The sequence below is a fragment of the Cynocephalus volans genome, chromosome 1, assembly GCF_027409185.1.
Source record: "Cynocephalus volans isolate mCynVol1 chromosome 1, mCynVol1.pri, whole genome shotgun sequence".
NCBI lineage: Eukaryota > Metazoa > Chordata > Mammalia > Dermoptera > Cynocephalidae > Cynocephalus > Cynocephalus volans.
In genome coordinates, this window is record NC_084460.1 from 265809563 (window position 1) to 265825433 (window position 15871).

Genomic DNA, 15871 nt, shown 5'->3' on the forward strand with positions numbered 1-15871 from the left:
AAAGTCAGTATACCGTATAAATTTATGTTAAAGTACAAATTGTTAATGGGTAATAAAATAGGTGTCTTAAGTCTAAATTCTAAATGTGTGCTTATGTGCTCTGCAAATCAGTATAATACCTTGATCAACATTTGATTGTTTATCTTGAGCAAAGCTTGATGCATTAATACATTTTTAAAATATGCGCATAATTCCTCCAGTGAATTGAAAGGAGGGGAGTTCCCAGAGTGTTTGCATTCTCCTTTAATCTCAGCATTTCACTGGCCACAAGCCAAATAGAATGGAGATTGTAGTATTTGCTTTTCCTTCCAACTTCCGACTCTGTTGACAGACAGGGCAGTGAGAGCCAATGATTAGCTTGGCTGCAACTATAGTGCTAAATCTAAAATGAGTAGAAATTAATAAAAAAATGGAAAAATGACATACTATACTTGAGGGCTAAATTTCTGTGGCTCACAAATGTTAAATTGCCAGGAGAAGACAAAAAAAGTAGGAAAATTAAATTGATAGCTCAAAAGCATTCAAAATATGTGTGTATGTGTGTGACTATTTGGATTATACGATATAGTACTGTTTTAGTTTAATGTGATCTTGATGAAAGGGGGTCTTTCTTTATTTTACATATACAGAATAAGAAGCTTATAGAAATAGAAGCACTCATGAGCAATAGCTTGATAACTGCAATTGAAATGAGCAGTCTTTCTGAGGTAAGTAGAATTTGTGTGAGTAGTATCATTTTTTAGCATTACTGAGGATAATTGAGAAAGTTAAATGGCATCAAGGTTAGCATTTCATATTTCTAACTTTGTGTAAGGGAATGAGAATAATAACAGTTTTAACTTATTAACAGCATATTATCATTTTGTATAATAGGTTATTAAAATTATTATATAAAAATTAGGTTTTGGTTAAAAGTAACAGGATTAGACAGCTCAGTGTAACATAATGGCCCCTAAACAGACTCAGAAACATAAAGACATTAGTAGAAAGGTAGCATTTTAGATTAGGAAAGAATTTGTATTATTAAAAAAAAAAAAAAAAAGATGGACATGATTGAAAAACCTGTGCCTCTATTTGGGGAAAAAATAGAGGCAGATCCTACTTCATATCACTCTCTAAAATAAATTCAAGATGGATTTAAATATATAAAAGGAAATCATAGAAAATAAAGAGAAAATGCAAATTAATTCAAGTTAGATAAGAGAGGCCATTCTATACCTAGAAGCAAAGACAGAAACAATAATGGAAGCTATTGATGGATTTTCCTCAGAAAAAAATTTTCAGAAAGTTAGAAGTCATAAAAATAAGAGATAAATGGCAAACTGGAAAATTATTTAAATATGGCAGACAAAGCATTAATATCAATAGTTAAAGAGCTCTTGTAATCTGGCACAAGGAAAATTAAATCAGAAAAACCAGGAAGGGAGAAAGACCAAATATTAGTGAAATTAACTCAAGTATCTAAATCGGAAAAATAGTGTGAAGGAATAATTAATGAGAAGGAAAAATATACGTAATATAAACTAAGAAAGTTTAGTAAAGTCTCAATTTTCAAAGGGTGGGTTTTAAATGGGATTGCCTATACTTAGATCCCAACTCTGCTACTTCCTGGCTCTATGACCTTGGACTTAAACTCTTTGGACCTTAGTTTTCTCTTCTGCAAGGCATGTATAATGATATTGTGTGTGTTCTGACAATAGAAGAGCACAATCAATGTTATTACTTTTTAACTGTATATGTATTTTCCTGTTTTCTAAATTTTCTGAAAATACTTCCTTTTAAAAACTTTTAAATGTAATTTATAAGGCTCTTTATTGATCGTTAAATGCATCCTAGTCTTTATGTTAAGAAGGTATGAACTCGTTCAACCTATGTGGTCAATATTTAGCTCCTTTGTCAGAATTTTTATGAAAGCTAGCCAAAGAGTAGGTAGTTTATAGTTTAACTTAATCCACATTTGGATGAAGAAAGGGTTTATGCAAATGTCCCTGAGGGATAATGTTCAAAGGAAGTGTAGCTAACTGCTAGCACTGTAAATGTGATACCTAGTACAACCATTGACCAGGGCTGTGTCTTAAACATTTAGCATCCTCTAAGAAGAGATGCTTTCTACTGGGTGAGTGGGGGGAGTCAGCAAGGGGTCTCTGTTTTCCAGGTCAGCTTGCAGGGCAGAATTGAACTGCCCTAAATAAATTACTAAGATGGTATCTGATACAGTAGTGGGGAGTACAGAGTCACTACAGGAATTGACCTGGAGTAAGAGAAAGAAGCTAGTTTGGTAAGATGTGCAAGTGGAGAGGGTCCTATCACCCATACCCAAGGAACTTTGGAGGACAGATAGCCCTAAAAAATGGGCCAACTATTTGTCGTGAGTTATGTGACATAAAGCCACTTCCTTCCATTGGTTCTTTAAAAAAATCTTTAGTAAAGTCAACATTATTCCTGGATGTTTTTTGTGTGATTCTTTTTCGAGAACTTGAAGAGGGCTGAGATCAGCATTTAAATTAAGGAAAAGTAATAAACAGAGAGTAGGTAGATACAGAAGTTGGGGGACAAAGGTAGAGCATACAATTTAGGTGTCCACTTTCTTGGACGTATTATTTAACAAGCTAATTTTTGCACGTTAAGTTTCATGATTCCTTTTTTTTCAGTTGTTGAGGGGGGAGGGTGATGGATAATATAGACATGTCGTTCTAACACCAGAACAATATAGAAACAGTATAGAATGAGGAAGTCTCACACATGCTCCTGTCCTGCCTCCAGCTACTTTCTTCTCCATCCTCTCTTCTCCCTATACTTCATGCAGGTAACTGCTTTCATTTGTTTCTTTACATTAAAACAAACAAAAAATATAAATATTTTTAAAATTTTCTTTCTTACACAAAAGATAGCATGCTATACCAACTGTTCTATGTCTTACTTTTTCTTTTTAGTGACATAACTTGTGTATCTCTCCATATGATTACACAGAGTGCTTCTTCATCCTTTTTTAGTGCTGCTTGGGATAGATGTTGAATGGACTTATAATCTATTTAACTAGGCTCCTGTTGGACACTTGGGTTGTCTTTTGCTGTTGGCTTGACATTAGTGTAGAATGCCTTTCCCTCTTGCATTGTTTATTTTTTTCCTCCCTTCTGGATTATTCCCACGAGGATGCAAAGATGTTATTATCTCTCATTTTAAAACAAACAAACAAACAAACTTCTTACTCCACTTACCTCCCAATAACTATTTCAATTCTCTCCTTTGTAGCAAAACTATTTGAGAGTTGTTTAGACTGTCTCCAGTTTCTATTGAACCCACTACAATTGTGTTTTTGCCACCACTCTCCTAAAACTGCTCTTTTGAAAGTCACCGTTGGTGTCCATGTTGCAAAAACCTGTGGATAATTCTAGGTCCTTATACTGACCTTCACGTGACTTTTAGGGTACTACACTCTTCTAAGTCTCTTCCTATCTTCCTGGCTGTTCTTTTTCAGTCTGTTTGCTGGTTCCTCTTTATTTTCATGACTGCTAGGTTTTGGGAGTGTTCCAGTATTCAGTTCTTAGACTTCTATTTTTTGTCTACACTCGCTCCCCCTACATAATTTCATCCAGTCTCATGGTTCTAATTACTACTGTATATTGATGATTCCCAAATTTGCATCTACCTATGTGGCATCCGTTTGGATGTCTAAGAGGCATTTCAAATTTCACATTTGCCACCAAACCAGTTCCTTTTAAAGTCTTCCTCTGAGTTAATTACAACTCTCTTTTCCTGCCATTTTTTTCACACCCCATATCTGATCCTTTAGGAAATCCTTTTAGCTCTGCCCTCAAAATCCAGAATTCTCCCACTTCTCATGATCCTCTCACACCCATGTCCAGGGCACCATTACCTGTGTCTCTTACCTGAATATTGTGATAGCATCCCAACTTGGGCTTCTTGTTTCTGCCCTTGCCTCTCTGTATTCTCTTCTCATTGTAACAGTCAGAGAGTTCCTGTTACAATGTTAGGTTCTGCTTCAAACCCTCCAGTGGCTTCTCTTCTCTTCTCTTTCCGGATATGATCTGAAAGCTGAGACTCTTGTTATTTCTCTTTTCTCTCCCCTAATTTACTATCTCCCCCTCCTTTCACTCTTTAATCTCCTCAGCACAGGTTTCTTCCCACTCTCTCAAGCTGCCACCACAGTGCCTTTATACTCATTCTTCCCCATGTAGTGAATTCCCTTGCTTCCAAATGTGTCCTAAAGTCACTTCAGTGAAGCCTTCCCTGGCACTCTGTATATGTTTTAACACTTCCCCGCCCCCACCCCTACATTTCATATTCTGCTTACCACTTTAATTTTTCTCCTTAGCACTTAACACTATATAACATAATTTTACTCATTAATATTGTTTTATTGTTCATCCCATCCAAATGTAAGCTTCTTGAGTGCAGGGTTTTTGTCTATATCAGAACAATGTCTAGAATGCAGTAGAGTGCAATAAATACTTATAAAATGTTGAATAGTGTTTCCCCATTAAGGATGATGCTTGCTTTTTTTAAAAGAGCAAGGTACGTATTCCGCAATCCCAATGTGACTGAGCTTTTTAAATAAAAATAATGGTAAATAATGTAAAGTGCCTTTTTAGTATGGTGCTGATCATGTGGTCTTCCTTTTTAGGTATCTTAATATGATTCCTTGTTTAGTAGCTTTCCTAATTTTGTACTTCTGGAATAAATTTCAGAAATCATTTATTATTATTTTAATGTGTTGTTGAATTCTTTTTGCCACTATTTGGTTTAGGATTTATTGTTATACATAAGTGAGATCTGTCTCAAGTTTTCTTTCTGTACAGTCTTTAGGCATTGGTAAAAATGTTATATATGCTAAGCTCATAAAAAGAATTTGGATGTTTTCCTTTTCCTATGCTCTGGAAAAGTGATATAGTATTAGAATTATTTTTCTTTAAAGGTTTGGTAGAATTCTTCTGTGAAGCGATCTAGACCTGGGACTTTTTTGGTGGGAGTGGTAGCTCTTGGTTAACTTTATTTATTTATTCTGTGGATATTGGTCTGCTTAGGAAAATGTCTTTCTCTCCTTCGTGGCCAATTTTACTAAATTGATTCGTACAAGTTTTTAAATTGATTTGCACAGAGTTGACCAAAGTAGTCTGTCATTATTCTTTTAGTTTTGTTTGTGTTGTATTTCCCCAGTTGACTGATTTTGTGTATTTGGGATTTTCCCTGTCTTTTCTTCATGGTGTTAGGTTATTGCCTTTTTCCTATTTTGTTCTTTTAAAAGAACCATCAAATTAATTTAATTTTGAGTTCTCTAGTTTCGGTGTTTCAAACTTATTATATTTTTATTTTTATTTTTAATAAGTCCTCCTGCTTTTCTGTGGTTATTTTATTGTTACTTTCCTAACTTTGAGTCACTGTTAACTTTATTTTTTATTTTCTCTTAACTCCATAGGTAAGATGTCATTTCTCTCTCACTGCTTTCAAAATTTTTTCATTGTCTTTAGTTTTGAGAATTTTGACTTTGTTGTGTTTTGGTGTGAATTTCTTTGGGTTTATACTTTTTGGGGTTTACTTAGCTTCTTGAATGAGTAGGTTGATGTTTTTGCCAAGTTTGGGACATTTTCAACCAGTATTTCTTCAAATATTTTCCCAGCCTTTCCTTCATTCTTCTCTCCTGGGACTCTGACGACAAGAACATTATGTCTTTTGTTGTACCCTTGTAATCCACAAATCCTTGACACTTTCAGTCTCTTTTCACTCTTATCTAATTCACGTAATTTCTATTCTGTCTCCAAGTTCACCAGTTTTTAAAATTTACTTCTGTCCTCTTTGTTTGGCTGTTGAGCCCATTAGATATTTTATTTCATTTTGGTTATTGTATTTTTCAGTTCTAAATTTTTGTTTGGTTCTTTACATCTATTTATTTGCTGAGACTTTCTGTTTCTTGGCTGAGACTTTCTATTGTTTTATTTATTTTAAGCATGTCAGTAATTGCTCGTTGAAATATTTTATGTTGTTTGCTTTAAAATCCTTGCTAGGTAATTCCAACATTTGTGTGACCTCGGTTTTGGTGTCTGTTGATTGTCTTTTCTCATTCAATTTTAAACTTTCCTGATTCTTGTTATGATGAGTGATTTTTGATTGTATCTTGGGCCTTTTAGGTATATTATGTTATGACACTCCAGATAGTATTTAAGTCTTCTGTTTTAGCAGACCTCCTCTGACATCATGCTGGTGGTAAGGGGAAGTACTGCCTACTGCTAAGTAGGGGTAAAATTTAGGTTCCTCTTTCAGCCTCTGTTGACATCACCTTGGTAGGGAGGGATGCCTTGTAACTGATGGGTGGGGTTGGGGGTTCAGGTTGGGACACCACCCTGGCTGGGGCAGGGAGGAGCATCTTATTACTTTCATGACCTCCACTGATACCAGGATGAGGGAGATAATGAAGGGGGGTAGATGTTACTGCAGAAGAGTGGTGAAAATCCTAGCTCTATTAGTCTTCCTCTCTCATCACCCTAGAGGAGAGGGATAACTCCTTGTTATCACTGAGTAGGGATGTGTTGTGTATATACATTTTATTTTCTGTATATTATGATGTTTCAGCGTCTTTAACAACTTCACTGGCTGTGGAGTCACTGCCCTTCCCAGGGCTAGCCCTGATTTTTAGATATAGTCTGGGCTTAGCCAGGAGTATGCCTTTGAGATATAAACTGACTGATCCCGAGCCAGACTTCCTCTGTCTGACCCCTGTACTCCAGGAGGCAATATTCTTCTGCTTAATCATCCCAGGACCAGATGCCAGGCCAGTAGGGCCTCTCCAATAGCTTAGAGCCTGCTGAAATTATTCAGACCAGCCGGTCCTAAACTTTTCACCCTGCCCTGATTTTCACATGGAAACCTTAATAAAGGCTGTGGCCTAAACCTTCCTCTTGTTCCTGTCTTTTGCTTCTTGACCATCCTGGTATCTTTTCCACGTGACCCTGCATGGTGTGCTGTGCCTCTTATCTCTAGGTCCTGTGAGTATAATAAACCTTGATTTTTTTTCTGGTCTCTCCCCTGTCTCCTCTAAATGGCTGCTCCTGACTGACCATCCCATAAAAAGAGTGTGAAAGAGAATGGAAGTCCAGACAGGTCCTCCACTGACATGGTTGGGTGGGAAGGGGCTCTTATTGCTGGGCTGTTCTCACTGTCCCCTCAGCCTTTTCTAACAGTACTCCTGGTTCAGAGGATTGTTGCCTTTTTGTAACCTGGCGAGTATGGAAGACTAAGTTCCCCAGTTTGCCTTTGTGCCTTTGTCAAAAATTAATTGGTCAAATATGTGTGGGTTTATTTCTGGACTGCCAGTTCTATTTTACTGATCTATTTGTCTGTCTTTATGCTAATACTACACTGTCTCAATTACTATAGCCTTCCAACTCAGTTCTTCTTTTTCAAAGTTGTTTTAGCTATTCTAGGTCCTTTGCATCTCCATATGAATTTAAAATCAGCTTGTTAATTTGGCCATATCCCTGTTTCTGTTACAGCTTAGCACTGTAATAGAAAAACAGTTGTGTATTACCTGATTTTTGTCCTTATTAATTAATTAAAATATGTTCAGAAAATGTGGAAAATAAAGCAAAAATATAAAAGATATATTAAAATCGCCCACACTTGGAATTTTAAAAAGCCATTTAAAATATGTATTATAAAAATCCAATAATGTATTATATAATACACATGTAGACATGAACATATTGTGTATGTGTAAAGATATTGTATATATGTGGTCATACACATGTGTATTTATTCCTATGCGTAGAAGAAAGTTTGGAAGGGTATATACCAAAATATTGGTAGTGATTATCTTTGGGTGGCATGATTAAGGATGAACTGTGTTTTAACCTCATCATCACATTATTCTCATTAAAACTATTGAAGGCAAATGCAAGAATTGTTCTACTACTATGATATCCTTTTATAAATTGATACTTTAATAACAAACATGATTTAAGGAGATTAGAAACTGTTTTTCCCCATTTTCTTTGTTCTTTTCAAAAATAGTTCAATCAGAGTCCCTTTCTACTGCCAGCTAGCAAGAAGAAACGGATTAGTAAACAGTGCAAGTTGACACGTCTTCCATTTGCAAGGTAATCGCTTCAAAACTTGGTTAAATACTGACTTGCAAACTTCTTTCTCAATTGGACTTTGAATAGTTTTTATTTGATCTGCTTTCTTGAAACATAGTAAAACATTTAAAAATAAATAATAAAATATGGATGGTTCCCAATGATGGTTCGATTTAACAATTTTTCAGCTTTACAGTGGTGCGAAAGCAGTACACATTTAGTAGAAACCGTACTTCAAGCACCCATACGACCATTCTGTTTTTCACTTTCAGTATAGTATTCAGTAAATTACATGAGGTATTCAACACTTTATTATAAAATAGGCTTTGTGTTAGATGATTTTGCCCAACTCTAGACTAAGTGTAAGTGTTCTGAGCATGTTTCAGGTAGGTTAGGTATATTAAATGCATTTTCTACTTACAATATTTTCGATTTACGATGGGTTTGTTGGGAAGTAGGCTGTTTGTAAGTTCAGAGCATTTGTACTTATTACCATTGTGCCAGTAAAAAAAAAAAACTGAAGACAATCTAATAGAGTTCAGTTTTAAACTTTGAAGTAATTTTCAGCTTTCCCATAGACCCTAGAGAAGAAAGAGGCACAAGTGGACTCTTAGTTTTATGGACTTGAATTACACTGGTTCAGAGTATGTATATTTTATATAACACAATCAGTGTTTGTGTGCGTTGAACAATGTTCAGGATTTATCAACCTATAGTTGCCTCTTAAGGTGGAAATGAAGTGTTTGTGGTACCCTGCTATAGGTTTGGTCTTCAGGACTCCAAGGAAATCTACCCCCCAGTTCAATAACCAAGTTCATCTGTAGTGTCCTACCACTTTCCATTTGTTTCCTTTCTTTTCCTCCAGGTCACCACTGGCCTCATGTTGTTTTTTGCTGGGTAAATCTGGTAACTGTTTCTATCTTTATTGTCTTGCATACTTCCCCAAGCTTTAAAATTAACTTTCATTATCTTTGCTATTCTCCTCCTGTCCAAAATTCTCATTTCTTAATTAGTTTGATTATAAGTCATAGAAAGCACCCTGTTTTAAACCTTTGATTTTAAAAGACAGTCATTGAGACCCAGAGAGGTGAAATAACTCAATGAATTAATAGAATTGGCCAAAATCCTCATGTGCCTATTAGACAATGTTCTTTCTGTTATGTAACGTACAGGTTTAAGGTTTTTACTTAAGCATACAAGTAAATGCACTTATATATTGAAATGCTTATCTCTACGATAGTAAGCAATTCTCATACCTACTGTGTCACTTTCTATTCTTTCTAGTTTGTTCCATTGATTTGACTATTATGTATACTATTGCCACTTTGTACCAGTACATTTTAATTGCTCTAGTAGTTTTAAAATATTAAATTTTGTAGTCTTATAGGTCCTTAGTACTTTTTCAAAATATGTTGACTGTCATTGTGCACATACTGTTTCATATAGACATGTGAATCAAGTGTCAACTTGCCCTCTAAAAAATTTCATTGCGCTTTTTTAAGTGAAGTTTTATTTGAAGTGTAATATACATATTAGAGCAAGGTGAATTTTCACAAAGGCAACACTGTTGTGTAACCAATACTCAGACCAAGGAACAGAACATTACCAATACCTCAAATACCCATGTGCCCCTTTCTAGTCACTACCTAACACCCACCCAAGAATAAATATTATCTTGACTACTAACACCGTAGATTGATTGATTATGTGTGGTTTTGAATTTCATATAACGAAATCATACAGTATTTTGGTTTTTTGTCTCTGGCTTCTTTTGTTCAGCATTATGTTTGTGAGATTCATCCGTATTGCTATGTGTAGTTGTAAATCATTTGTTCTCATTGCTGTATAGTATTCCATTATATGATTATATCACAATGTATCCATTCTTCTTATGGTGAACATTTCATTGTTTTTCCAGTTTTGGTCTATTACAAATAGGACTGCCATGTAGATGTCTTTTGATGAATGTATGTACATGTTTCTGTTGGGTACATACCTCAGAGTAGAATTACTTGCTCTCTATATATTTGGCTTTAGGAGAAACTGCCAAATAATTTCCTAAAGAGATTATACCAATTTATATTGCTATCAACGATATATGAGAATTCTTCTTGTTCTATATCCTCAACAAAACTTGTTATTGTGTCTTTTCATTTTAGCCATTTTGGGGGTGTGTATTGGTATTATATTGAGGATTTAATTTTAATTTCCCTGATAACTAATGAAGTTAAGCATCTATTCATGTTTAATTTCTTTCTATTGGGTTGTCTGTCGTTTTCATAGGAGTTCTTTATATACAGGCATACCTTGGAGATATTATGGATTTGGTTCCAGACCACCACAGTAAAGCAAATATCACAATAAGTGAGTCACATGAACTTTTTGGTTTTCCAGTGCATATAAGTTATGTTTCCACTATACTGTAGACTATTCAGCATTATGTATAAAAAAACAAGGTTAATACCTTAATTAAAAAATACTTTATTGCTAAAAATGGTAACGATCTCCTGAGCCTTTAGGGAGTTGTAATCTTTTTGCTGGTGGAGGGTCTTGCCTCGATGTTGATGGCTGCTGGCTGGTCAGGGTGGTGGTTGCTGAAGGCTGGAGTGGCTGTGGCAGTTTCTTAAAATAACACAGCAATGACATTTGCCACGTCAATTAACTCTTCCTTTCACGAAAGATTTCTCTGTAGCATGCAATGCTGTTTGATAGCATTTTACCCACAATAGAACTTCTTTCAGCATCAGAGTCAATCCTCTCAAATTCTGCTGCTGCTTTATCAACTAAGTTTATGTTATATTCTAAATCCTTTGTTGTCATTTCAACAATGTTCACAGCATCTTTACCAGGAGTAGATTTTATCTCAAGAAACCACTTTGCTCATTAATAAGAAGGAATTCCTCATCCATTAAAAAAAATTTTATCATGAGATTGTGGCAATTCAGTCACATCTTCAGGCTCCACTTCTAATTCTATCTAGTTCTCTTAATATTTACACCACATCTGTAGTTACTTTCTCCACTGAAGTCTTGAACCCCTCAAAATCATCCATGAGGGTTGGAATCAGCTTCTTCTAAACTCTTGTTAATGTTGATATTTTGACCTCTTCCCATGAATCATGAATGTTCTTAATGGCGTCTAGAATGGTGAATCTTTCCAGAAGGTTTTCAGTGTGCTTTGCCCAGATCCATCAGAGGAATCACTATCTATGGCAGTTATAGCTTTACAAAATGTATTTCTTAAATAATAAGACTTGAAAGTTAAGATTACTCCTTGATCCATGGCTACAATGGATGTTGTGTCAGTGGTCATGAAAACAACATTAATTTCCCTTTATATCTCCATCAGAGTTCTTGGGTTACCAGATGCATTGTCAATGAGCAGTAATATTGTGAAAGGAATTTTCTTTTCTGAGCAGTAGGTCTCAAAAGTGGGTTTCACATATTTAGTAAACCATGCAGTAAACAGATGTGCTGTCATCTAGGCTTTGTTGTTCCATTTATAGCATAGGCAGAGTAGCTTTAGCATAATTGTTAAGGACCGTAGAATTTTTGTAATGGTAAATGAGCATTGGCTTCAACTTCAAGTCACCAGCTGCATTAGTCCCTAACAAGTGTGTCAAGCCTTTCCTTTGAGGCTTTGAAGCCAGGCATTGTCTTCTCCTCTCTAGCTAGGAAAGTCCTAGATGGCATCATCTTCCAATAGAAAGCTGTTTTGTCTGACTGACAAAAATTTGTTGTTTAGTGTAGCTACCTTAATTATCTTAGTTAGATCTTCTGGGTAACTTAACGCAGCCTCTACATCAGCTGTGACACCTTGCACTTTTATATTATGGAGATGGCTTCTTTCCTTCAACCTCATAAACCAACCTCTTCTAACTTCAAACTTTTGTTCTGCAACTTCCTCACCTCTTTCAGCATTCATAGGATGGAAGAGACTTGGGGCCTTGCTCTGGGTTAGGCTTTCGTTTATGGGACTTTTGTGGCTGGTTTGGTCTTCTATCCAGCCTGCTCAAACTTTCTCCATATCCGCAATAAGGCTGTTTTTCTTCTCATTTGTGTGTTCACTGGAGTAGCACTTTTAGTTTCCTTCAACAACTTTTCCTTTGCGTTTACAACTTGGGTAACTGGTGCTAGAGGCCTAGCTTTCAGCCTCTCTCAGCTTTCAACATGCCTGCCTCACTAAGCTTAATCATTTCTAGCTTTTTAACACTTAGAGGCCATTGTAGGGTTATTAATTGGCCTAATTTGAATATAGTATTGTCTCAGGGAATAGGGAGGCCGAGGAAAAGAAGAAAGACAGGGAATGGCTGGTCGGTGGAGCAGTCAGAACACACACAATATTTATTGTTTGTCTTCTTATGTGGCTGCGGTTTGTGGTGCACCAAAACAATTTACAATCATTTAACATCAAAGATCACCAATCAGAGATTACCATAACAGATATAATAATAATGAAAAAGTTCAAAATATTACAAGAGTTACCAAAATGTGACACAGAAACATGAAGTGAGCTCATGCTGTCAGAAAAATGGTCCCGACAGACTTGCTGGATACGGGGTTGCCACAGACCTTCAATTTGTAAAAAAAACCCAATATCTGTGAAGTGCAATAAAATGAAGCTCAATAAAACGAGGTATGTCTGTATTCACCAAGTTGTGTAACCTCCACCACTTTCCAATTCCAGGGTATTTCTATCACTCTAAAACGAATTCTCCTATCTATTAGCAGTCACTTCCCTTTTCCTTTTTCTCTAACCTGTGGTAACCACTAATTACTTTCTGTCTCTATGTATTTGCCTATTTGGACATTTCATATGAATGGAACCATAAAATATATGGCCTTTTGTGTCTGGATTCTTTCACTTAGTATAACATTTTCAAGGTTTGTCCATGTTGTAGCATGTGTTAGTATTTCGTTTCTTTTTATGACTGAATAATAATCTATTGTATGGATACTCCACATTTTGTTTATCTGTTCATCAGTTGACGGACATTTGTGTTGTTTCCACCTTTTGGCTATTTTACCTGCTGTAAACATTCACATATGAGTGTTTTTGTAGACATGTGTTTTCAATTTTCTTGAATATATACCTAGGAGTGGAATTGCTAGGTCATATGGTAACTCTGTTTAACATTTAGAGGAACTGCCAAACTGTTTTCCAAAGCTTCTGCACCATTTTATATTCCCACTAGCAAATAATAGGGTACCAATTTCTCCACATCCTCACCAACACTTGTTATTGTCTATTCTTTTGATTCTAGCTATTGTAATGGGTGTGAAGTGGTATTTCATTGGGGTTTTGATTCGCATTTACCTGATTATTAATGATATAGAGCATATTTTCATGTGCTTATTGACCATTTATATATCAGAGTTATTCTCTTTGGATTATCTTGAGTTTCAATCATGTTTTCCTGTTGCTTTATATGTTGAATAATATTGGATTGTACCCAGACATTGTGAATCCCATGTTGTAGACAATATGGATTCAGTTATGTTCCTCCAAAGAGTTTTGATGTCTTAATTTTATAGACAGTAACCATATCTGAACTCTGATGAGCAACAACTGAAATCTCATTTCAGTTCTTTTATTCTTAGCTGGGCTGCTTGGAATCTTCCTCACATATATGTGATTCAGAGGTCAGCTACAGATTTGGAGAGCATTCATATGCAATATTTGGGACTCTCCTCTCTACCTACTGTCTTATCTGATATTCCCCCCCATCACTTTATAGCTATTGTAGTTGCCCTTAATTCTGATCTTGATGCAGTAAGATTGTGGGTTTCTAGCTTTTTTTGAATGTGGCACTGATTGAGACTGTAAGCAATGGGAAAGTCACCTTCTAAGTATAAACCCTGGCCTGTATTCCTCAACCTGCTTTATGTTCATTTTCCATTAACTTCTATTAGTTGTTTTTTTGTTCTTTCTTTTTTTTTTTTTAATGTTTTATCCAGAATTTATAGTCATTATATTTGGTAGGGTTAGTCTGATATAGCTATTCGGCTGTTACTAGAAGTGGAATCCCACTTTTTATTTTTGTTAACTTTTCTCAAGTGGTTTAAAAATTTCTTCTCAATGGCTGTTTTACTAGTTGTTGCCTTTAAATTTTTTTTATATATTTTCTCTTTCCTTTTTTTTTTTTTTTTTTCCATGGCTGGCCAGTATAGGGATCCAAACCCTTGACCTTGGTGTTATAACACTACACTCTATCCAATGAGCTAACCTGCCAGCCCACAAATATTTTTCAATATTTATTTTTCTCAGTATAAATTATTTTAAGATATCTATGATTTCTTTGGAGTACAAGGTAAAATTTTTACCGTTATTGGGAAATATTACTCCTCTTCTGTTGAACGCAAGAATGTCACTTTATCATTGTTTCTGTGGGTTTCTGTCTTTTTTCTCCTATGGATTTAACTACTCTAGGAATATGGTGTTAGTTTACTTGGATGCCTTTTGGAAACACAGCAAACTTATTTCACACATAAGTTTATGTACAATTATACTTGCTAGAAACCAAAGGAAGTGATTTGGATATTTCATAGAATTAATTATAGGAAAGGTATAAATATTATACATGACTATTTATAAGTATGTTTGAACTTTATTCATTTCATTATTAGTAGTATTCTAATAGCCCAGCCAGTGATTATATCAATTATTTTCTTTTGGGGCCACTGTGATTAAAAGCATTATTCTTTTACTCCAAGTTTTGTACTACTAGAAGCTACCTATATTCTATCTTTAAGCATCTTCACTGGGCATGAAAAGGTATCAGGTGAGTTTGTGATTGGATCTTAAATAAATGAAATGGAATATAGAAAGAACTATTTGCATATATAAGATATGCAAATTTCTAAATAATTTTTATAAAATACAAAATTCTTCATTTCATTTTCACTTGACTTTAGGGTTCCATTAACTTCAAATGATGATGATGATGATGATAAAGAGAAAGAGAAAAAGCAATGTGACAACAATATTATATCAAGGACATCACCTGATATTCCCTCTTCAATAGCAACAAGACAACCTTTATCAACTCAGTCTAATTTGGAAGTGTTATTTCTTAAAGAAAATAATCAGAATATGTATGGTTTAGATGATTCAGAACATATTTCTTCTATTGTTGATGTACTTCCCAAAGGTGAGATTGTTTTAAAAATTTATTCGAGTATCAGTATTAAATAGCTACATTTATCAGGTTTTCTTCATGAGGGCAAGGGTATATAAACAGTTAATAAGTTAACTCTCATGTTACAGATTTGCTCATTTCTACCATTTAATACTGCTGGTGAAAAATTTAATTTAGAAGTAAATATGCTGACAAATGTCAGATCCACAGTGGCCTAATACTGTTACTCTGTGTCTTAGTCCCTATAGTGTCGCTATAACAGAATACCTGAGACTGGGTAATTTATTAAGAAAAGAGGTTTATTTGGCTCACATTTCTCATGGCTGGAAGGTTCAAGACTGGGCAGCTGCACCTGGCAAGAGACTCAGGCTGTTTCCACTTAATAACAGAAAGTGGAAGGGGAGCAGATGTGGGCAGAGAGATCACATGGTTAGAGAGAAAGCAAAAGAGAGAAACCTAGGAAGCCAGACTTTTTAACAACCTGCTTTCGCTGGAACTAATCCATTCCCAAGAACTTACTTGCCCTCACTGTGGAAGGGTATTAATCTGTTCATATGGGATTGGCTCCCATGATCCAAACACCTCCCCCTAGGCCATACCTTTTAAAACTGCCACATTGGGGATCAAGTTTCAATATGAATTT

At 35.3% G+C, this 15871-nt stretch overlaps 1 protein-coding gene across 1 annotated transcript in view; it reads left to right on the forward strand.

Annotated features, from left to right (window-relative positions):
* SGO2 (shugoshin 2) overlaps nt 1-15871 on the forward strand; it is a 37412-nt gene that overhangs the window by 4496 nt on the left and 17045 nt on the right. The window contains exons 4-6 of the mRNA XM_063105437.1: nt 630-707; nt 8026-8111; nt 15005-15240. Coding sequence (XP_062961507.1) covers nt 630-707; nt 8026-8111; nt 15005-15240 — 400 coding nt within the window. The remainder of the gene's footprint in view (nt 1-629; nt 708-8025; nt 8112-15004; nt 15241-15871) is intronic.